Genomic DNA, 23,459 nt, shown 5'->3' on the forward strand with positions numbered 1-23,459 from the left:
TTTTAAGCCTTCCTTTTCTGCGTGGGGGAGGGGGGGAATTCACATTATAAACAACTGGTTACAATAGCTATATTGCCATTTTTAGTATTTTTATTAATTCTTTCAGAATTCCACACAATGTTTACTGGTCATATTTAACACCCCAAGTTCCTCCAGATCTACTCCACCCTCCCTACCCACCCAGCTTCACGTTTTCTTCTTTAAATATGGAATGGATCATAAATTTGTCTGACAGGGGCTGGAGAGGTGGCTCAGCGGTTAAGAGCACCGACTGCTCTTCCAAGGGTCCTGAGTTTAATTCCCAGTACCCACATGGTGGCTCACAACCATCTATAATGAGATCTGGCGCCCTCTTCTGTGTACATAATAAATAAATCTTAAAATAAATAAATCAACACCCTTGCACAAAAGCCATACAAATCTTCTTCGTATTGTTCCAATGTTAGGGTATGTGCTCACCATACTTAAAATGTTTTATACAAATATACTGAAAGATTGCTTGCACCAAGAACACAAGTGTTTGTACAAAACTATTAATGAGAAGAAAATACTACTGAAAATCAACTATCACACACACTACACTGAACCACAAGGTATCTAGGAAAATCTGAAAGTATTACTTGTATGATATTTTGTGTTCTGACAAACAAAGCTTGTCTGGAGATCAGAGGGCAGAGGTAGCCACTAGTTAACTATAGAAGCCAGGGAGTGGTGGCACACACCTTTCCTCTCAGCACCAGGGAGGTGGAGACAGGAATTTAAAGCAGGTGTAGCCCCCTATGGTCTGAGGATTCTGAGAGATAAGAAGTGACTGGCTGTTCCTTTGCTTCTCTGATCTTTCAGCTTTACCTCCATATCTGGCTCCTGGTTTTTATTGGTAAGACTAATTAGAATCACACTCAGTTACTTCGGTAATTTTACCAAAAAAAAATTCTAAGGAGTATTAAGGAAAAATTCAATTAAGAACCACCACCACTAGAAGCAGAAGCATGTGACACACTGTGTTTCTGCCTCATCAATGGACTGTCTCTGTATGGCATCTCCATTAGACTGTTTCTTGGGCCATAAGCACAGGCCTGAGACAGCAGCCCACCAGTTTGCTGAATATAACACACATATGTAATTCACACAACCACGGGCTGATCCAATTACCTGAGGGGCAGGCAGCACTAACTTGCTTCTCTTTTTAGTAAACTCCGAGACACCACTAGTTTGAAGAATAGCCGATGGCAGATCAGATTCTTTTTTCCTTTTTAAATGCTGTTTGTCTTTTTTTCTATCTCTTCCTTCTTTTTCACTATCATGGATCAAGACAGAAAAAAGATTTTTGAGTTATACATAGGCAATCATATCAAAAGCTATATAAATATTAAGACTTTAAACAACTCCATTTCCCAGAAAATAATTTTTTAAAAACAAAAATAATATGTTAGGCTGTCCTGACATCATAACTGATCTAGAACAATTGAAAAGAATATAAACTTAACAGAATTATTAACAACACACAGGACACTAACTTAAGTACTAAAATTTAAAACTTAAAACTATAAAGATAAGTAAAACATTAAATATGTCAAAAATTTAACAACTGTTTATATTCTCATAGAAATATATGTGAACGTAAGAAAATAATGGAGATGAGTATGCAGAAAAGGATCAATGAAGGAGACAGAATTAAAATACATCATAAATGTTTCTTCTCCCATTATTAAGCTACTTTGATTTTAAAAGTTCATACATTTTTTTTAACATTGTAACTATTCTGAGGGTTGGCAATGCACCCATGTGCTATGATGTATATATGGAATTCAGAGGACAGCTGGTAGGAGCTGGCTCTCCCCTTCCAGTATGTGGGTCCCAGATACTGAACTCAGGTCATCAGGTTCGACGGCAGGTCCCTTTACCCACTGGGCCATCTTGCTGCCCACTAAAGAAAAAACTATGGAGAATATGTTCATAATAACAAATGATGCCCACAGGTTGTTGGACGCCTAACCCAGCCTCAGGCACTCCTTTAAAGCTCTACCTGTATTCTTCCCTACCCCAGCCACGTCTACCCCTTCCAAATGACTAGTTTTCTTCGTTTTGATCTATTTGAAGAGCCCACATAAACAAAGGTCCTAAACATTCAATAAAATTATGTTTTATAGTGGTCATAGAATACGTACATATTATATACTATATGTATTATATTATTATATACTATATAATACATATTCTGGTTTATGGTAGTATAGCTAAGTAGAAATTCCTATCCATAGCCGGGTAGTGGTGGCACACACCTTTAATCTCAGCACTTGGGAGGCAGAGGCAGGCAGATCTCTGTGAGTTTGAGGCCAACCTGGTCTACAGAGTTCCAGTCTCCAAAACTACACAGAGAAATCCTGTGTCAAAAAAAAAAAAAAAAAAAAAAAAAATTCTATGGATAGAAATGAAAAGTGATCTGAGTAGCAAATAAAAACCTCTGGCTGGGCAGTGGTGGCTCATGCCTTTAATCCCAGCACTTGGGAGGCAGAGGCAGGCAGATCTCTGTGAGTTCAGACCAGCCTGGTGCACAGATCCAGGACAGGCACTAAAACAACAGAGAAACCCTATTTCGAAAAAACCAAAAATAAATAAACAAACAAACAAACAAACAGAGAAACCCTATTTCGAAAAACCAAAAATAAACAAACAAATAAAAAATAAAATAACCCTCTGGTAATCATAAAGCCCACCCTACAACATGCAAATAGTTTAAGACTCACAGAAAGTCCTAGATATCTCTAAAATGGGCAGAGACACAAAAACATAAACTAATGTAAAGATTTAAGAATGCAGCAAATGTTTTTTCTTTTTTTTTTTTTTTTTTGTAAGAAAGAAAAAAAAAGCAAAATTTTTTCACTTTAAAAATAAAGCAGGTTAGGCCAATGAGCTGGCTCAACACAAGGGCATTAATGGCCTGAAGTGATGGCAGGAGAACCACCTCCACAGGGAGGCTTGTCTGTGACCTCCACACTACTCGAGAATGAACACACACACCTGACTGTGACCTCCACACTACTCGAGAATGAACACACACACCTGACCGTGACCTCCACACTACTCGAGAATGAACACACACACCTGACCGTGACCTCCACACTACTCGAGAATGAACACACACACCTGACTGTGACCTCCACACTACTCGAGAATGAACACACACACCTGACCGTGACCTCCACACTACTCGAGAATGAACACACACACCTGACCGTGACCTCCACACTACTCGAGAATGAACACACACACCTGACCGTGACCTCCACACTACTCGAGAATGAACACACTCACTTGGAACTCCCAGAGCTAAGGAGATGGAGTCAGATGGGTCCCTGGAGCTCAAAGACCAAACACTGGTGAGCTCCAGGCCAACGAGAAGGCTCACCTCACCCAACAAGGTAGGACTGCGATTATAGCTCCACAGCAGAGCGCCTGCCTAGCAGGGATGGGAGTAGGCAAGACACAAAGGAAACAGCTCCTAAGGCACAGCACTCGGAGTTGATCTCCTCTCCAAGCACACACTCACATGCACCCACCAATGCAAACACACACCCACACATACACAAGCAAATGATGATTTAAAAAAAAAAAAAGGCTAGATACATTTGGTAAGATTTCTTCAGGTCTTTAGCAAAAGATCTAACTTGTTTACAAATGTACAAAAATATTAAGATGTCAGTTAAAAAAAAAAGTAATAATAATAAGTGGGACATAGTGGTGTTAAATCCCAACACTAGGAAGGCAGACGCAGGCAGATCTGAGTCTGAGGACAGCCTGGTCTACCTGATCTACATAGTGAGTTCCGGAACAGCCAGAGATACATGGTGAGAAACTGTCATTCATACACATACACACACACACACACACACACACACACACACACACACACACACACGTAAGTAACTAAAGACGTCATGAGTAATGGTAATCAATGGGGAAGGGCACTGGCTGCTCTTCCAGAGGACCCCCGTTTGATTCCCAGGACCTGCTTCCCCAACCTGACAACCCACGGTAGAAGGAAAGACCAATCCTGCCTTCTGACCTCCACACGAGTGCCATAACATACACGCCACACATACACACACTTAGAGTAAATAGAGAAAAGGTTTTTTACAAGAACTGCACATCATGTTATATACTAAAAACATGACAGCCTGGGTTCACTGATGTCCTCACAAAGGTAAACCCATTAAACAAGCAAGAGCATAAGGAGGCCCCATCACTCTAAACCCTAAAAACCCGGCTGACAAAACAAAGGCCTTCCCAAAGTCCTACTGCACCTATTTCCAAATTCAAAGGGACTCACGATCTCAGTTCCCCATCAAGATCCTGCTGCCGTAATTTCCTGAAATCTGCATCAAGGGCCTGGTAGTTCTCCTCCGAAGTATCATAAAAACCAAGAGCAGGCTTTTTCTCAAATGGGATTTCGGCATTATAATCAACTCCTCTCTTCTTCTTCCTCTTCTTCTGGATCTCTATGCCAGCTGCTCGGAGCTCTCGTCTTTTCTGGAGGGCAGCAAGGCGCCTGGAGGAAGGAATGCAGAGTCACTTGAAAACCAGCACTGCCGGGCAGAGGTGGGTTACTCCAACAGCGATAAGAAAACTGTTACTTGAAGAAGAAGTGTTTACTCACACCATGTGCCAAACGCCAGTTCTGATTTAAAAATACAGTAAGGCTTTAAAAAGGGAGAGCAGAGGAACTGTGAGTGAGTATGTACCTTATCTCTCTGAATAAGAACATAGCTACTAATTAAGTAGCAAATCTTGAGATTTAACTTTTCTAACTACATCACAAAATTCATAAAACAAAATTAAAATAAAAAATACTGCCGGGCGTTGGTGGCGCACGCCTTTAATCCCAGCACTCGGGAGGCAGAGCCAGGCGGATCTCTGTGAGTTCGAGGCCAGCCTGGGCTACCAAGTGAGTTCCAGGAAAGGCGCAAAGCTACACAGAGAAACCCTGTCTCGAAAAACCAAAAAAATAAAAAAATAAAAAAAAAAAAATAAAAAAAAAAAAAATAAAAAATACTTGCAACTAATCAAAATGGTTAAATATAGTTTATGTACAAGGTGGGGCTGGGAGGAGGTGGATATGATCAAAATATAGTGTATTAAATTCTCAAAGAATTAATAAAACACTATTTTTAAAATTTATGTAAACTTTTAAATACTTATTATTTTTATTTATGCATATGTATATCTGTGAGTGAACATCACATGCATGCAGTGCCCAAGGAGGCCAGGAGAGGGCGTTAGGACTCTTGGCGCTGGAGTCACAGGTGGTTGTAAGCTGGCAACAGAACTATGGTCTTCCGCAAGAACACTGAGTCCGTCTCAAAAAAGGGGGGGGGGGCCAGAGGGCAGACAGTCTCCAGCAAAGGTAACAAGAGTCAAATAGCTTTCTTCAAAACAAATTAGAGCCAGGAGGCAGTGGTGTGCGCCTTTAATCCCAACACTCAGGTGGCAAAGGCAGGCAAATTTCTGAGTTCTGAGCCCTGAGTTCGAGATCTACATCCTGGTCTACAGAGGGAGTTCCAGGACAGGAAAGGCTACACAGAGAAACACTGTCTTGAAAAAACAACAGCAAAAATAAATAAAGAAAGAATTTAGAAACATACATTAAAAACCTAACATTTTTCATATGTTTAGGCTACTTCTCTGACTTCAACCAAGAAAATAAATCAACACAAGTACTTGACCAGTCTTTTTGCTGAACACTGGCCACAATCTAACTCGCCAGTAAGAATTAACTGAATTTACAAGATATAAGGTATTATGCAGACTTTATACAACTTCTGGAGTATATAACTTCTGTATCATCTTGAGAAAACATTTTATACAAAAATTTACTCTTACACAGAAAGAGGTAAAATGGACAAATAGAAAAGCATGCAAAAGTTGCATGCATTTCTATAAGCCCGTGCTTGTGAAGAAGTCAAGGACAATATTAACAGTGGCAATTAATGGAGGGTAAAATTCCATTTAATTCAGGTTTTCCTTTGTATTTCCCAATGATGCTATAATTTTAGTGAGTTAATGAGAAAAGTTATTCACAGTATTAAAGATAGAGAAACAAATCATAAACTACAACACAAATCATATCACAGAGGTGACTACCAGTATAAAAACACAAAGAATCCAATAAACAGTCCTGAGAAAAAATAAAAAAGGTCATGGCAAATATATAAACATTCAAGAAAATCTACCTAAACTTGGTGAGAAAGGCAAGCAGTTAACAGCTGCAAAGAGACCGTCTCTCTTCTACCCACCAGCTCCTAGAGGAGGAACCACCACTCAGTACAGCCAGTGATATGGCTCCCTCTCCCTGACAGCTAGTGTCACAGAAGAGCCAGGACAGGACATCAGCATTTCTCACCCTACCACCAGACACCCAGCTGCAGGGGTTTCTTCCACCCAAACAAGGGTTCTCCCCTGAGCACACTAGCTGGGAATACAGCCCTGAGAGCTTTTTTTGTTCCAACTTCTGGAATGGAGATTCCACCCTGGGAGAGAGTCAAGGACTGCCTACCAGCCCTGCTCCCCGGCACATTCAGCTCCTTAAGCAAGAATGTCAATCAGAAGTGCACAGTCCGAGCTCTGAAGAAGAAGCCAGACATAAAGCATCATCACTCCAGCGACAGGAAGGGCAGCAGAGGCTGTGGTAAACAGCAACCGGAAAAGGGAATGGATTCCACGTAGACCGAGGTCAATCTATGGGCCCACTAGCTTGACGGAGACTGAAAGATAGAGGACAGAGCTCTCCTGGAGTCAGAACAAATCTCAAAGGCTGCTCTCAGAAATCTCTCTTCAAAGGACCCCAAACTAGACCAGATCTGTCGACAATACAGTCTGTGCACAACCCAGACCACCGCTGAAAGCAGCACAGCAGACCGACCGACCGCCGCTATCTATGATCAGGAAGTGTCCGTGAGAAACCCGCCCAAACCATGCCTTCCCAGTGACGGTGGGCTCCAAGGCTTCTCTTGAGCGCGAGCAGCAACACCAGAGCTTGCTCATCTCTCGAGGACAGTAACAGAACGGACTTCACTGAAGAATGAAGTGGATCTCAAAACAGATAAACAATGACCAATAAACTGGATGGGGAAGGGGTACAGTACCCACATCTATTATAATGCTACCATATATAAAACATGCAGTTTTCAAGAAAACAATGAGACTTGTGAAGAAATCAGACAGTTTCAGAGGAACCCTAGTAAGACTAACAAATGACTGTACATGAGATGTGACTATAGATGGAATGATCCAATTAAGTATATATGTTAATAGCTTTACAGACATCTACAATGAAAGAAAAGTCTTAAAGGATATGTTCCAAAAGTAAATTTCATTCTTTAAATAACAGAAACAAAGACTAAACACAGTAGAGAACATTCCCGACATCATGCTAAGTGAATCTAACAAAAGCATATGCTATTGTATCAACCACAGCCTAAAATGAAAAGATTAACAGAACTAGAAGGAAAAGCATACTAATTTATAATCAGTGAAAGTGATTTTAAGTTGTAAGAAACAGATAAGTAATTTAACATCTGGAGTAGTCTTATACTGTGCTTCACACACAGGTCAGTCCTACCTGTTGTAAGATATATGCTGTGCACAGCTTACATAAACACACAGATGCTACAAGAAACAGTAAATTAAAATCTGCCCAGATGTACTTCAATCAATCAATCCTAACCAAACTTAAAAGACTTTCACAGATGCAATTACTGTATTCTTTGACAACTCACATGAGAAAGGGGTTTTCAAAAAACTGAGCTCTCAAATAGTCTTAGACAAAAAAAAAAAAAAAGTATTTTCCCAACCTTACATTACTTAACCCTCAACAGTATACAGAATGGGGAGGTAGCTAGAAATGTAGCGCCTCCTCTTAGTTCTGTTCACTATCCGTATCACACTCCTATCAAACCTGACTACACTATAAATGGCCAGCTATGCCAAAAAACATCCTCCATCCCAGGATTCGGGCACTGTGAATACGAACACAGTGCTTACTACCCACCAGTCAAGAAGCAATTTCTAGACAGTACAGGAGCCAAAAAGGGCCCTGGGTAGACTGTGGAATGGGAAATTAGTCCAGTACCCAAATCCCACAAGCTAACAAGCTGCACACAGTTCAGATGGTATCGTTACCAAATTGATCTTGGTTTCTGGGCAACTGAATGGTATTAATTATTAACTTAGCCAAAAGGAAAAAGAAAAGGTGGGGGAAAGCCTGAGTAAAAGACAATGCCTGATCGAGTTCACTCACTTTTTACATAACCATTTCTATGAGAACCTAGAATTTGGTTCAGCTGAGATGCCTGCCTCCCAGCCAGTACCTCACACCAATCTAGGAGGGTGAGGACCTGGTAACTAACAGTCATGTAAAAGTCACCTAATGCCAAGAAGCTACAACAGATCAAACAGCATGCTGGCTCAAATGCCCAGAACTTCCGCCATGCTTTGCCAACTTTCAAGTGTATTTTTCCTATAACTACTCTGAAATGGTTAGGTAGGAAATACAGAAGTTGTTTGTTTGTTCCAGAACAATAAGTAAACTGAGGAGTAACGGCAAAATGGGACTGGCCAGTTCAGAGAGTCACCACCACAGCTGACAACCACAGTTTTCCTGAGCCACGGATGCACAACTATTCTTAGACATGGAATGAAAAAAACATGCCTTGCTTCTTCCAGCTGCTTCTCTCTTGCTTTCCTCTTAGCCTTCTTTCCTTGAGTATTGGCCAGGCGGGCTCGAGCCTCAGAAAGCATCTCAAGTTCATCTGCAAAAGTAAAGACAAGAAAGCATAAGTTCCTCTCCAACATCAGTAGTCAGACAGACAAGAACATGAATGCACTCACCACCGGTACAAGGTAAGGAAAACTTGTGAGGTCAGAGTCAGGTTACAAACATCCCATCACTAGCCTGCTAGCTATGTAAGCCTGGTCTCATATTTACCTCTGCCAATGTTCCCTTTACTTTACAGGTGCTGACAAGAGCTAAGGGAAATGAGTTATCGAGCATGCAGCCGGTCTTCCCTCCCTGGAAGCTCTACTGTAACATCCTATCATCAGCAAACCCGCACAGTAGAAGTGGAGAAACACTGTATCAACTAACCATCCAAGCACAAGTCCAAGACTTAAGAGTCCACTCACATCACTCCACCCTCCATTCTTCCCTCAGTAAGAATTGCCAACTCGGTATCTCAGGGGAGGGCCTGGGGCCTGAGCTTTAAGTTTCCTAAGTCACAAGGACATGTACAGCCTAGTCACTGACTAGCTACCCTTGGGAACTGCTGCATTCAGACTTTTAAACCTGCAGGAAGGGAAGTAGATACTATTCTCCACCCCCAGCATGGGAGACTCAAGCTCAGAGAGCCTGTATTACTTGGCTATGGTCAAACAGCTAATAGAGCAGAGAGGGCTCCAAAGCCCAATCCCTGGCTCCTGCCTCACTGCTTCACGGAATCAGTCAGTCTCCAGACTCATGCAGTACAGCCCTTCGTGGAGAGGACATCAGCCTAAAGCTAAAGAAATACGCAGGTCCAATATGCTAGCTTGTTGCCTCCCTGTCTAGAAAGGGAACGAGAAACAGGGTCCACTCATCTCCGAGACATCTGCCTACTACACTACATTTCATTCATCAAATGAAATGAAGAAATGGAAAATAAAGGGGTATCAGCCAAAAAAAAGTTATTCTGTAATAAAAGGGGGGGCAGACATATCTGGGGAGATACTTAGAATAATAACCACTGACAAAACTGGGATTCTAAAAAGTCAGGAGCTCAAGAAAGAACTAGAAAGAATATAAGGCAGGCCTGAGTCACCTACAGTTACCAAAGAAACACTGCCAAGCATCCACTTACCCTCATCCATATCAATTGGATCAGGCCGAGCTGGTTTTGTTTCTGGATTTGGATCTATCTCTCCAGGTTTAAGTTTTCGGGGGTCATCTGTTGTTTCCTCTTCATTGTCCCTTTGGGCAGTTTTGTCCCTTGTGGGGGGGGGGGGGAGCCCAGATGAGTTCATCAGAGTATCACACCATTTGGTATCAGAATTACCAAGGTGCCTAGCTCTGGCACTCTTTCCTTGCTAAAATAACTAAGAGATAAGATTATGGAAAACATCATCTTTACTAATGCTTTCTGTGAATAAAGTGGCATGAAAGTTCTCCAATTTCAGTATTTTCACTCACGATGAACCAGGCAGCCCTTACTCACAAATGCGCAACGTTCAAATAAAAGGTTCTAGCAAATTCTCAGCAGCGCTGGTGACAGGTGACACACACTCACTCTGTCTCTCACTTTTCTAAGATGAGTATGACTTGCACATTTGGTAAATTACCCTTAAGGGGTAACAGAAGACATAATATACTCAGCCACGTGACATTTGGAATACAGGATTCCATGGCTTTAGTTTCCCTCAATTTAATCAGTCATCATTAAGCTGGAAATGCTGTAAGTTTGTTCAACACAGTAACATATACACATATTCTTCGGATGCTCTAAGAGGTCCACTTACAGGAGGAATTCATAGTGTTCCAAGCACTGGGCTGCTGTTCTTCCAATGATTGGAGCAATGGTCCTCCACTGCGTTGGCATCAGCTTGGCCAAGTGCAAGAGTTTCTCCTCCTCTTCTCTAGACCACTCAGTTTTTTTAATACTTGGGTCCAGCCATTCATACCTAGTAGAGACAACATTTCAAACATTAGTCAGTTACCCAGAACAAATCTCCAGTTTACATATCAGATGTACTGACTGTTAAAATCACATGCTTTCTCCCGGGCAGTGGTGGCGCACAACTTTAATCTCAGCACTCGGGAGGCAGAGCCAGGGGAATCTCTGTGAGTTCGAGGTCAGCCTGGTCTACAGAGTGAGATCGAGGACAGGCACCAGAACTACACAGAGAAACCCTGTCTCAAAAAACAAAAACAAAAAAGTCAGTTCCAGGACAGCCCAGGCTACAGAGAAACCCTGTCCCCTGTCTTGAAAAACCAAAAAATAGCACCTTTGTTTTGTTTTGGTTTTTTTGGTATGTAAAGCATCTGGCTTAAGCCCACTAAATGTATGCTTTCATCTGCCATACTTTTAAATTTAAAGTAAAACTACTATGGTATCCTCTACCTTCTAACGTCTGCCCAATCTGCCTTATCTACCACATGGTTAGCTGGGTCAGAGTCTATCCAAGTTCCTAAGTCCTCACCACCCCTGGGGTCAAGCTGGGCTGGAGCTTAAAGCCACTGACAACAGGGAACCAAACTACTACAACCTGAGACCACCTCCCTTCTGTTCTGCATCTGACTGTTCCTACCATCCAGAAGACTGGGAACGGGGTCACCTCCTACAATCCAAACTACATTCCTCGAAGCCCATGGGCTACAGTGGGGCCTGTTCATTCAAGCCAAGAACACATGCTGGTGTCCACTACCCTGTTACTTAATAAGGTGACAGCACAGGTGAAATGTTGGTGTCGCATTTTCATGTAGCAAATATGAAATATTGCCACCTTATTACAAGGAAACCAACCACTGTAACCTGGCCTAGAAAATCAAGCATTGTTTAGCATTACTTCTTTGGGAAAGTAAATGAATGCTAAATCAATCAATTCATAAACTTTCAGAATACAACTCATTCTCTGAGCTGAGGGCCAGCTATCTCTCCTAAGATTATGTATTTTGTCTCACAAGGCATTCTCAAATAAATACATAAACTCACTCAGATTGGGCTCCACAAGTGATCAGTTAGCACTAAGTATTATTACGCTAAACTGTGAGGAAACAGACATGGTAAAGAGGAGGGAAACGGTTTGTTTACGACCACGCAGGAAGCCCATCTCTCCCCATACTTCCCTCTCTATCACAGTTCTTGCTCTTCTGGGGGAGGCTTCAAAGAGACAGTTCACTCATCACAATCAGGACCCCGTTGTTTTCCACTTACTGGAGGGTACGTACCATCTGGCTTTGCACTGCTTTGCTGATTTCCTATGCAGCAAGGAGGCAATCCTAGACCACTGGTTTTTGCCATATTTCATTACTGCTGCTTTCAGAATTTCATCCTAAAAGAGTTACCAAAGAGAATGCATTCAGTCACAAGCCTCTAGATGAGGAAAGACAAAATTTAAATTAACCCCTGCAGATTTCCTATGGAGAGACACACAATCATTTAAAAAAAAAAAAAAAGGCATGAAAACTTCATTAACAGTTAATGATAAATAGCATAAAAAAATCAGGAGATGACTGGAGAGACAGCTCAGTGGCTAAGAGCATGTGCTGTTCTTTGGAAGACCTAAGTTCGATTCCCAGGACCTACATCAGGCAGCTTACCTGTAACTCCAGCTCCAGGGGGATCCAAAGCCTCTAGCAACTGAGGGTGCCTGTACTCACGTGAACATGCCCATACACGGACATATAATTTTAAAAATGAAAATAATCTTTTGGTTTTTAAGAAAAAGAAAGAAAAAATCCCTTGAAGGACATCTTACCTGCTCCTCAACAAACTGGAAGTGGAAAGAAGTCAATGTTGAAAACACTAATTTATGACAGACTTACAAAAAGTATTCACCAGTATGCATCTATCATTCTCTTCACAAAGGTAAAGTTCACATGTATATCTACTCAAAAAAAAATCTGAGTATCTACCTTGAACTAGGTCTGTGTACTCCAGGAAAGAGAATCAAAGATGACTTACCCAGATCTCAAGAAGCAACCTGAGACTCTGGTACAACATGACATTTCCTCTCCAGCATCCTACGCACAACAATCCAGGAACCCACAGCTCCCTCTACACAGCTCACCCTGCCTACTCCAATCTCCAATTCTATTTCACCAGAGTACCCAAAGCATGCCCCAATCCCAGGACAACCTGCCAAGTGAACTCAGACACCAGAGGTCAGAGAGCCACAGATGAATGCACCTGAGCACCTTACTTTCAGGTTTTTTTCCACAATGAACTTGAATTGCATGCCTTGGACTTGAGCCTCTCCACTCCATATTACTAGCTGGTAGAATGCTCACCTAGTATGCACGAAGTCCTGGGTTAGATTCCCGTAAGACTTTGCACAGTGGTACACACCTGCAATCCCAGAACTGGAGGTAGAGGCAGGAGGATCAAAAGAGTTCAGGGTTATCCTCATCTACATAGCAAGTTCAAAGCCACTCTGGGCTACATGAGACACACATGGGCAAGGTTCTAACCACTACAAAGGAATCCTGCTGCTCCTTGATTTTGTGATTCCGCTTCTCCCTCAGAAGTCATCTCTTCTCTAATTTAAATAGCCTCAGTGCAAGCAAGTCCCTTTTCAGTGCCTTCATTTGTAACTTTAATAGAATAAACTTTTATAGTTTTTCTACACTTCAACGTATCTTCAACCAAGAATGTATGGCAGGTACAAGATGGATTCCCAAACATCACCAAGCAACCTGCTTCATACTAGGTTCTAGGATACCAAAGCCTGGTCTTCTTGCAGTGATGTCTGATGAAGACAACAGCACCCTGTTTTTTGTTGTTGTTGTTTTGTTTTGTTTTTTCTGAGACAGGGTTTCTCTGTGTAGCTTTGGTGCCTGTCCTGGATCTCACTTTGTAGACCAGGCTGGCCTTGAACTCATGGAGATCCACCTGCCTCTGCCTCCCAAGTGCTGGGATTAAAGGCGAGCGCCAGCCGGGCGGTGGTGGCGCACGCCTTTAATCCCAGCACTCGGGAGGCAGAGCCAGGCGGATCTCTGTGAGTTCAAGGCCAGCCTGGGCTACCAAGTGAGTTCCAGGGAAGGCGCAAAGCTACACAGAGAAACCCTGTCTCGAAAAATCAAAAAAAAAAAAAAAAAAAAAACAAATAAAGGCGAGCGCCACCACCGCTCAGCAACCCGTTTTTACTGAAAGTCTAAATAATGTGCTCAGCTGCGTTCTCAATGTTTCCAACTACTAACTCACTGCAAGAGGTAAATACTATTTGTTTTATAAAAAATGAGTAAACTGAGACTTTGAGAAGTTGAAACTTAGCTGGAACCACACACAGAAGCGCTTGCAAAACCAAAGTAAGCTGCAGCAAATGAAGATGGGTACCACAAAACCACTAGATAACTAAACCCAAGAAGTGTTCTGAGCTAAGTTTGGAGGATGGTCAGAAAGATGCCAAGCAACAGGAAGACATCTCAAGGAAGCACAAGACTAAAGCTATTATTCATACATTCAGTGCATTCGCTCAAATGCACGGGAACTTAATTTCTATTTTCCTTCCTTTCTTCTCCCGTCCCGTTTACCCGTGGCAGGATCTACTTACATTCCTGGAAGCAAATACGTAGTTTGTCCTAACTGGCTTACTATGCCGGCAAGGGTGGTGCGACTGAAAGGTAAGAGACAAGACCTTGGGATCTGCAGAGCGGACCCATGATGCCACGGTACGAGATAAGCAGAGAGGTGCAGACGTGAACCCCGCCGCCCGCCCCACCGAAAGGAAGTCAATGAAAAACAAAGTTGCGGCCACCACAGCGACTTCCACCAGGGCGAAGCGCTGTGCACCAGCTAAGAAAGGAAGGGGCTGGAGAAAAACCACGCTCCCGCCGAGGTCCCGCCTGGGAGGCCACGGGGTCGTCGGGGAGAGCGAGGGGGCGCGTCCCTAAACCGAGCAAATAAGCGTCCGAGGGCCTAGCAGATGCCAGGTGGGGAGCGCGAGGCGACAAGCCGCGACCTCGCCCCCCGAGGTGCGCAGGGGACGCACGCACGGCCGCACCCGGGCCCGGCACAGTTGCGGTCCCCCCCACGGGGACCCCGCGGGACAGCCGCGGCTCCCCGGGACCTCCCCGCGCGTGCGCACACGCTACCGGACCCGGCGGAGGGCAGCGGACGGCGGGAAAAGCGGTCTCACCTCCGTATTTCTCCACACGCCCCCTTTGATCATAATCCGAGGCATCTTGGCGGCGGGGTGTCGCGGCCAGAGGCCGAGAGGCGCTTCGGGAAAGTAGTAACGGCGCTCCGGTCACGGGGCGCCAAGAGGCCACTTCCTCCAAGAGCGACCTTCTGCTTTGACGAGATCTGCGCAGGCGTGGCTGGAGGGTGGAGGGGGGGGGGCCCAGCCCGGTAAATCTCGCGAGATCTCAATGGCCGAAGGGCAAAGACGCGGCCTGTTTGGAACCTTCAGGCGGACGAACAAGCATCAAACCGCTGGGGCCGGAGAGGAGAACTAAACTCTCGCGAGATGACCGGGGTGGGAGGGGGAACCCGGCCGCGAGCGCCGTGCCGGGATTGGTCCAGGCGTCACGCGGGGGGCGGCGACTGGGGGGGAAATGTCAGGGGGGTGTGGCGTTCCTTCCCGGGGCGAATCCGACCGGTGGCGCCGCGTTGTTGTTTCCCGGAGCGCCATGTTGGGCGGCCCGGCCGGGAGGACTCCGCGGGATCCCCGGGGGACACGCCGTGGGCTGCGGCTGCTCGCGCCCGGGAAGGGCCCCCAGCCGGGCCGACCCCGGAAGGGCCACGCTAACTTGAGCTCCGCCCCCAGCGGCTCGGGAAGACGTCCTGGAGACCCGCAGGAACGTCACGCCGGCGTGTCTCGCTCCTCCCTCGCGGTTGGGTCTCCGCGGGGACAACCTCGGCCAGTGGCGGGAGTCTGGCCCCTGCCGTCTGTGTCTTCACCTGAAGAGTGGCACTGAGGACCACACACGCCCGCTTTGTTCGTAAACTCAGACCACAGCTGCGATTCCCCAAAAGCTCGGTAAGGTGTCAGCGGTCCAGCGCTCTGCCGGCTCCTCTCCCGGTTACCCGCGCAGACTTCTCCACTGTTCTACCAGAGCAATGACCTGACGCCACCCCGGGTCGCTAGGGAAATAGTAGCTCTTGGTTTTTTTGTTGGGGGCGGTGATTGTTGGCACTTCCGTTTGCCTCTTCTAGAAGACATGACGAATTTTCTGATTCGATTGTTGTTGTTTTTCCTTAAAGTGGGGAATCAATAAAATATCACTGCTTTCTGTTGAAAGGGAGGTAGTGTAGTATTAAGAAGAACATATGGGCCGAGCGTCAGTGGCACACACCTTTAATCCTAGCACTTGGGAGGCAGAGGCAAGTGGATCTCTGAGTTCAAGGCCAGCCTGGTCTACAGACAGTTCCAGGACAGGCTCCAAAGCTACACAGAGAAACCCTGTCTGGGGGGGAAAAAAAAAAAAAAAACTTAGAAGTAGGTCCTGGCCTCAACATGGTCCTTGGATCGAGAACATTCCCAAGTCATAGCTGCTTCCATAGTCCCCTTTGGGATTTGGCCATTGGAATTAGGTTTCCAATATTTGTAAGTCCACAGTTGGACCAGTCCTCTCCCAGAGCACTTTCAAATAGAATATTCCAAAGGTCCATGTTATGCCCAGATTTTGGGGACCCCCCAAAAACCACCATGGAGACCTAATCCCGCATGTAAAAGCAAAGAGCCTTTATTTCAAGTTCCGAGCTTGGTCTCTCTATCCGACGACACAGCGGTGACAGCAGAGAGCCCTGAGCCCACTCAGGGCAGAATTTTTATCATAGCAGAAGTTGGGTTGGGGGGATTTCCAGGGTCCAGGACCCTGATTGGCTGACAGTTGTCTAGGAATATCTGTAAAACAAAAAATAGACTAGACTCAAGGAAAGAGTGTCTCTTCCATAAGACATGTTAATGTCATCTGCTAGAAAATTATCTCAAAGGATTCGTGTTTTGAGAACAAGACACTCTTCTGCAACTGATGTAGATCTCCCATGTCTGTGGTGAGAATTAGAGTCAGACGCACCAACCCTGCCCCTTTTATTATGTGAATTGGGCCTCCGAGTCTTACCCAACATACTTTTCCCCAAATGTCCCTCAGGAAATCAGTCACATGGAAAACTCCATAAATGTTTCATGATTTCACTTCAAAAAAAAGCAGCTGGGGGGTGGTGGTGGTGGTGGTGGTGGTGGTGGTGGTGGTGTGGTGGTGGTGGTGGTGGTGGTGGTGGTGCACACCTTTAATCCTAGCACTCAGGAGGCAGAGGCAGGCGGATGTCTGAGTTCAAGGCCAGGCTAGGCTACAGAGTTAAGTTTCAGGAAAGGCTCCAAAGCTACATAGAGAAACCCTGTCTCAAACCCCCCCCCCCAAAAAAAAAAAAAACACCAAGCACACAAAACCAGCATTCCCGATCTTCCACTTTACCAAATTAAAGCCAATAAGACCTTGTTAGATAAGGAAGTCTGTTTCTCCCTGTTGTATGTTGAAATACATCTCCAGATAGATATATTCACATCCTAACCCCTAGATGTACATGTGAACTCATTTGGAATACTGTAGATCAAGTTCAGATGAGATTATACTGGTATGGACCTAACTCTTTAGCCAGTGATCAGTGTCCTCATAAGAAAAGTAGCATGCACTTCTTCTAATTCTTACCCCACTCACCAAACTTCCTCTTATTACATTGTGATTTTAAATTAAATGGTGATTTTAAGATTTTTAACATCTTAGACAAATAATCAGTGCCTGGATTCCTGTATAATTGGCCTGTGGCATGGGGGATCTGCTTTAAAACAATTTAGTTATGCACCAGAACATATACATATGAAAAGATTCATTGGAATGATTATGGCAGCTATCATAGCTGCCACAGTTTCCACTGCAACTGCTTCAGTGGCTTTAACTCCTTCCAGCCAAACTAGAGTAACTGTAAATTCCTATTTTCAGAATAAATATTTTAAAATGGTGTTTGATAACTGACTGAACCCTTCTATGGTTTTCAGGACTGGGATGGCTATTCTTGGTTGTCAGCTTGACTATATCTGGAATGAACTACAATCTAAAAATGGAGGGCACATCTGTGAGAGATTTTCTACTTGGTTTGAAGTGGATGAATCTACTTCTTGTCCAGACCTTTGATCTGGGTCTTGAGGCAGGAAAGCACACCTTTAATATGGTCCATACCTTCTGTTGGAAGCCTATATAAGGACATAGAAGAAGGAAGCTTTTGCTCTTTGCCTGCTTGTCCTCACCTTGCTAGCCCATCCATTCTTTCACTGGCATTGGCACCTACTTCTTCAGGATTACAGCATATGCAGAAGCCAGGTGAAACATCCAACCCTGTGGGACTGAGCAACTGCTGAATTCTTGGACTTTTCCTTCACAGCTAGTCATTGTTGGGAGTAGCTGGACTGCAGGTTCTAAGTCACTCCCTGAGACAGATTCATTCCATAAGTTCTTTGACTCTAAAGAACCCTAACTAATACAGATTTTGGTACCAGAAGTGGTTCTAGAGAAACAGACATATAAAGATGAATCTTTTAAGTATCTGGAATAGGCTTTTCAATTCATCAGAACCTTCAGCTACAGTCACTTCCTCTCCTGGGAGCTTGGAGAATGCTGAAAGCCCGTGGTGTGAATTATATTACAAACTTAAAGAGTTAGATGCATTTGATTATCCTGATTCACCAATTGTAAGTGGCAATGGATGTGATGACTCTGTATATGAGACTTTTGACAGTTTGGGGGAAAACAAGGAAAATGATGCTGCTGGTTGGTTGCTCTTAGCATCTCTGGATAAATTAATAAAGGATAGGAATGAGCTCCGTGGTAAAATTAATCAACTTCAGAATACGGTGAAGGACAACAAAAAACTTAGTGATAAAATTGACCAGCTCCAGATGCAAGTAAACTGTTTAAAGGTTTCTAAGTGTACCTTGGAAGAGAGTCTTCTCTCCAGCAGCCACAGAGCTCAAGTTGTAGAAAATCAAACTGAAGCCCTCATTATAAGGTTGGCTGAACTACAGCGAAAATTCAAGTCTCAGCCTCAGAGGGTGTCAGCAGTTAAAGTAAGGGCATTAATTGGTAAAGAATGGGATCCTGTAACTTGGGATGGTGATGTGTGGGAGGACCCTGTTGAAGCTGAGAACTTTGAACTCTCAGATTCTCAAGGGTTTATCTCACCAGAGGAAATAGTACCCTCAGCCCCACCCCTTGAAATACTGCCTATTTCACCTTTCATTGAGGAAATTAATCCTTCATTGTCTGATAAACCAGCAGTGACTTTCTCTGAAGAAAATGCCAGGCACGACAATGTTGCTGTCCCTCAAGGCCCACCAGTAGTTGGCTCTAGACTTTTAACTGGACCTAAAGCAAAGCAGGCTCCTCAAGGGGAGATAGGAAGTGTAGTCCATGAGGAGGTGCGCTACACTACTAAAGAGCTAAATGAGTTTGCCAATTCATTCAAGCAGAAGTCTGGAGAATATGTGTGGGAATGGGTTTTAAGGGTGTGGGATAATGGTGGAAGGAACATAAAACTAGATCAGGCTGCATTTATTGATATGGGCCCTCTAAGTAGAGATTCTAGATTTAATATGGACGCTCGCACAGTTAAAAGAGGTGTCAAAAGTCTGTTTGAATGGTTGGCTGAAGCGTTTATCAAAAGATGGCCTACTGAAAAGGAGTTGGAGATGCCTGATGTCCTTTGGTTTAGTGTTGATGAAGGAATTTTAAGGCTCAGGGAAATTGCTATGCTAGAGTGGATATACTGTGTAAAACCTAATCCTCCTCAATGGGAAGGTCCAGAAGACATGCCCTTCACTAATCCCATAAGACGCAAACTGGTGAGAGGGGCACCCGCACATTTGAAGAGCTTTGTTGTCGCCCTTCTCCTTGTGCCAGACCTTAGGGTTGGAGATGCTGCTGCTCAATTGGATGAATTAAATGCAATGGGTTTAATTGAGCCCCCAGATAGCAGGGGCCAGGTGGCAGCACTGAATTACCTGAGGCACAAAACAGGTCTCATACTAGACTAACCAGGCAAAGTGAATTTTATTTTGGCATGACTCATATGAACCTTTGGTACTGGCTAATCAATCATGGTGTTTCCAGGCATCCAGTCAATGAGAAGCCTACTGTATTTCTGTTTGATCTGGATAAGCAGAAAAATTCTCAAGTGAAAGAAAGACTGCATTGGATCTTGACAAAAGGCAGTCTTGGCTAGTGAATCAATTTCCACCTTGAGCCAGTTTACAGACCCAGAACCTCTTGAATGAAGGGGTGGCCAACTTCCCCTGAGGAAGGACCCTGATAAGATACCTAAAAGTTTTACAGTTAAGTCTTTCTCCAGCTCTTACCCAGAGGGACCTATGGCCTTTTACAAGGGTAACTGTACACTGGGGGAAAGGAAACAATCAGACTTTCTGGGGTCTGTTGGATGCTGGATTGCCACTGATTCCAGAAGATCCCAAGAAGCACTGTGGCCCTCCAGTTAAAGTAGGGGCTTATGGAGGCCAGGTGATTAATGGAGTTTTGGCTGAAGTCTGACTCACAGTAGGTCCCCAAACTCATCCAGTGGTTATTTCCCCAGCTCCAGAATTTATAATTGGGATAGATATACTTAGAAGTTGGCAGAATTCTCATTGGTTCCCGGGCCTGTGGAGTGAGGGCTATTATGGTTAGAAAGGCTAAATGTGAAGCCTTTAGAGTTGCAGGTGCAACTGCCAAAGAAAATAATGAATCAGAAACAGTATCACATCCCTGGAGGAACTGCAGAAATTAGTACCACCATCAAGGACTTGAAAGATGCAGGAGTGGTAGTTCCCACCATATCTCCTTTTAACTCTATTTGGCCAGTGCAAAAGACAGATGGATCATGTAAGTGCTTACCAAAAGGTGACTTCAGCTGAGGAGGAGTTAAATAATCAAGTAGATAAAACACAACCCATTCTGTGGACTGTTAGCCTCTTTCCCCAGCCATTCCTGTCATGGGCCCATGAACAAAGTGGCCATGGTGGCAGAGATGGGGATTATGCATGGGCTCAACAACATGGCCTTCCACTCACCAAGGCTGACCTGGTTACAGCCTCTGGTGAGTACCAGATCAGCCAAGAGCAGAGACCAACACTGAGCCCCAGATATGATACCATTCCCCAGGATGACCAGCCAGCAACCTGGTAGCAGGTTGACAACATTGGACTTCTTCTTGTGGGAAGGACAACACTTTGTCCTTACTGAAGTAGATACTTACGTTATGGATTTGTCTTTCCTGCACATAGTACTTCTGCCAAAACTACGACCGTGGACTTAGAGAATGCCTGATCCACCGACATGGTATTCCACAAAGTATTGCTTCACCAGGGAATTCACTTCACAGCCAGATAAATGCAACAGTGGGCCCATGATCATGGAATCCACTGGTCTTGCCATGTTCCCCACCATCCTGAAGCAGCCGGCTTGATGGATGGAATGGCCTTCTGAAGACACAGTTACAGGGCCAATTAGGTGGCAGTAGCCTGGAGGGGCTGGGACAGGGTTCTCCAAAAGGTGGTATATGCTTTGAATCAGCGTCCAGTATGTGGTACAGTTTCTCCCATAGCAAGGATCCACAGATCCAGAAATCAAGAGGTGGAAAAGGGAATTGTTTCTCTCACTATTACCCCTAGGGACCCACTAGGAAAAATTTTGCTTCCTGTTCCCGTGATCTTAAGTTCTGCTGGCCTAGAAGTTTTGGTTCCAGGGAGGAGAGTACTTCTACCAGGAATCACAACAAACATTCCATTGAACTGGAAGCTCAGCTTCCCTCTGGTAACTTTGTCCTTCTGATGACCTTAAACCAACAGATTAAGAAAAGAATGACAGTGTTAGGAGGGATGATTAATCCAGATTACCAAAGGGAAAATGGATTGCTTCTCCACAATGGAGATAAAAAAGATTATGTCTGGAGTGCAGGTGATCCTTTAGGGCAGCTCTTGGTGCTACCATGTCCTGTGATTAATGTAGTGGGTAGCCATTCCAGCTTTGATCTGGAAGTTCCAACCCCCACTGAGGCTTCAGCAACTGTCACACCTACAAGGCAGGGCCAAGGGAGGCGCCAAGAGACCTGAGATCTGGATGGGCCAGCGTGCTCTCTGTTCTGGACCCTTGACGGTGGGGTTGACGGAGCAGAGCTCCAGAGAACACCACTGGAGTGCGATACACCTTCCCCAGACCCCATGACCTACCTATCCCTTCATTTGTAAGTTATCCACTAAATAAATCTTCCTTTTAACTACATGGAGTGGCCTTAATAATTTCGCCAATAGATTAAAGTCAAGGGAAACTACAGCAGCCTAATCCAGGCAGGATGACAGGATACAGACACATCAGGAATGAAGGTGTGGGTCACTCCTCCAGGAAAAAGCCAAGACTTGCTTGCCAAGGGTAGAGGAAATACAGAATGGTAGTAGAGGAAGGTATTTATAAATACCAGCCAAGACCATGTGACCAGTTGCAAAAAAAAAAACCAAGAATTATAGTTGACATGAGTGTCTGCTGTATTTTGTTAAGAACGTGTATACAGATATTTGTGTTTTCTTTCAATTTCTTTATCATAACATCAATTAAGAGAATACTAATAGGATGTCCCCCCAAGGGACACTGCCACCTGTTCTTAAATTTATAATGTATTTTTGGTTGTATGAGGGACAGTTTTATCAAGTTAGGTGTAATTATGACCTGATTAAATATATAATGCATTTGTGATTGTATGTGGGATAGTTATGTTTAGGCATTTATTATGACCTGGTTGTTGTTTTCGTTTGGAAATTAATCATGACATAAGGAGATATGATTGTGTGTCAAGTTGACAAGAGATGGACTTGTAATGGCTATTCTTGGTTGTCAGCTATATCTGGAATGAACTATAATCCAGAAATGGAGGGCACACCTGTGAGAGATTTTCTGCTTGGTTTGAAGTGGATGAATCCACTTCTCATCCAAACCTTTGAGGTAGGAAAACACACCTCTGATCCAGATCTTGAGGTAGGAAGGCACACCTTTAATATGAGCCATATCTTCTGCTGGAAGTCTATATAAGGACATAGAAGGAAGCTTTTGCTCTTTGCCTGCTTGTCCTCACCTTGCTAGCCCATCCATTCTTTCACTGGCATTGGAGCCTACTTCTCTGGGATTAGAGCATATGCAGAAGACCAGCTAAAACATCCAACTTTGTGGGACTGAGAGAGAGTGAGATTCATTCCATAAGCTCTCTTGACTCTAGAGAACCCTGGCTAACACAAGGACTAAATTTTAAGGTGTGATCTTTTACAGGTACAGCCATTCTGTTTGTCTTCCTTCTCAAAGTCTTCAAGCCTTTGCCAACTTTTCAGAAGGAAAAATTAAGTGGTACAGATTCAGGCTATCCCTATAGTATACCATGCCTTGACCAGTTCTTTACCAGTGGCCACCTAAATCAACATGTTGTGTTTTTTTTTCTTTAATAAAACAAAAAGGAGGAACTGTGGGAGTGCATATAAAAAATATATTCTAAGAGATTGGAACTTTTGCTGGACCTCAAAGCCAGAGTTAACAATACACTTTGAGGTTACTTAAGACTGCTATCCTACTGTGTGCTCAGCCTGTTTAGTCTGCCTTTAAGAGAACAATGTAAAAGCCAACTTTACTTGCCTTGGATTTCCATGTGATCAGTTTTTGATTTTTTTGTTATGTTTTGTTGGTT

General features: G+C 44.0%; 2 protein-coding genes across 2 annotated transcripts in view; one reads left to right on the forward strand and one right to left on the reverse strand.

Annotated features, from left to right (window-relative positions):
• The window catches only part of Cdc5l (cell division cycle 5 like), a 40,011-nt gene extending 24,829 nt beyond the window's left edge, over positions 1-15,182 (reverse strand). The window contains exons 1-7 of the mRNA XM_028890688.2: positions 14,884-15,182; positions 11,975-12,078; positions 10,546-10,707; positions 9,891-10,018; positions 8,708-8,807; positions 4,331-4,549; positions 1,153-1,297 (exon numbers count right to left, since the gene is read on the reverse strand). Coding sequence (XP_028746521.1) covers positions 1,153-1,297; positions 4,331-4,549; positions 8,708-8,807; positions 9,891-10,018; positions 10,546-10,707; positions 11,975-12,078; positions 14,884-14,928 — 903 coding nt within the window. The 5' untranslated portion in view covers positions 14,929-15,182. The remainder of the gene's footprint in view (positions 1-1,152; positions 1,298-4,330; positions 4,550-8,707; positions 8,808-9,890; positions 10,019-10,545; positions 10,708-11,974; positions 12,079-14,883) is intronic.
• Positions 15,183-15,301: 119 nt separating this feature from the next.
• On the forward strand, positions 15,302-22,278 carry LOC114707846 (Friend virus susceptibility protein 1-like). The gene is made up of 2 exons (XM_028890702.2): positions 15,302-15,726; positions 17,746-22,278. Exon 2 carries the CDS (start codon positions 18,274-18,276, stop codon positions 19,774-19,776), a length of 1,503 nt encoding a protein of 500 aa, XP_028746535.1. The 5' UTR covers positions 15,302-15,726; positions 17,746-18,273; the 3' UTR covers positions 19,777-22,278.
• The last annotated feature ends 1,181 nt before the right edge of the window (positions 22,279-23,459 follow it).

The sequence above is a fragment of the Peromyscus leucopus genome, chromosome 16_21 (assembly GCF_004664715.2).
Source record: "Peromyscus leucopus breed LL Stock chromosome 16_21, UCI_PerLeu_2.1, whole genome shotgun sequence".
NCBI lineage: Eukaryota > Metazoa > Chordata > Mammalia > Rodentia > Cricetidae > Peromyscus > Peromyscus leucopus.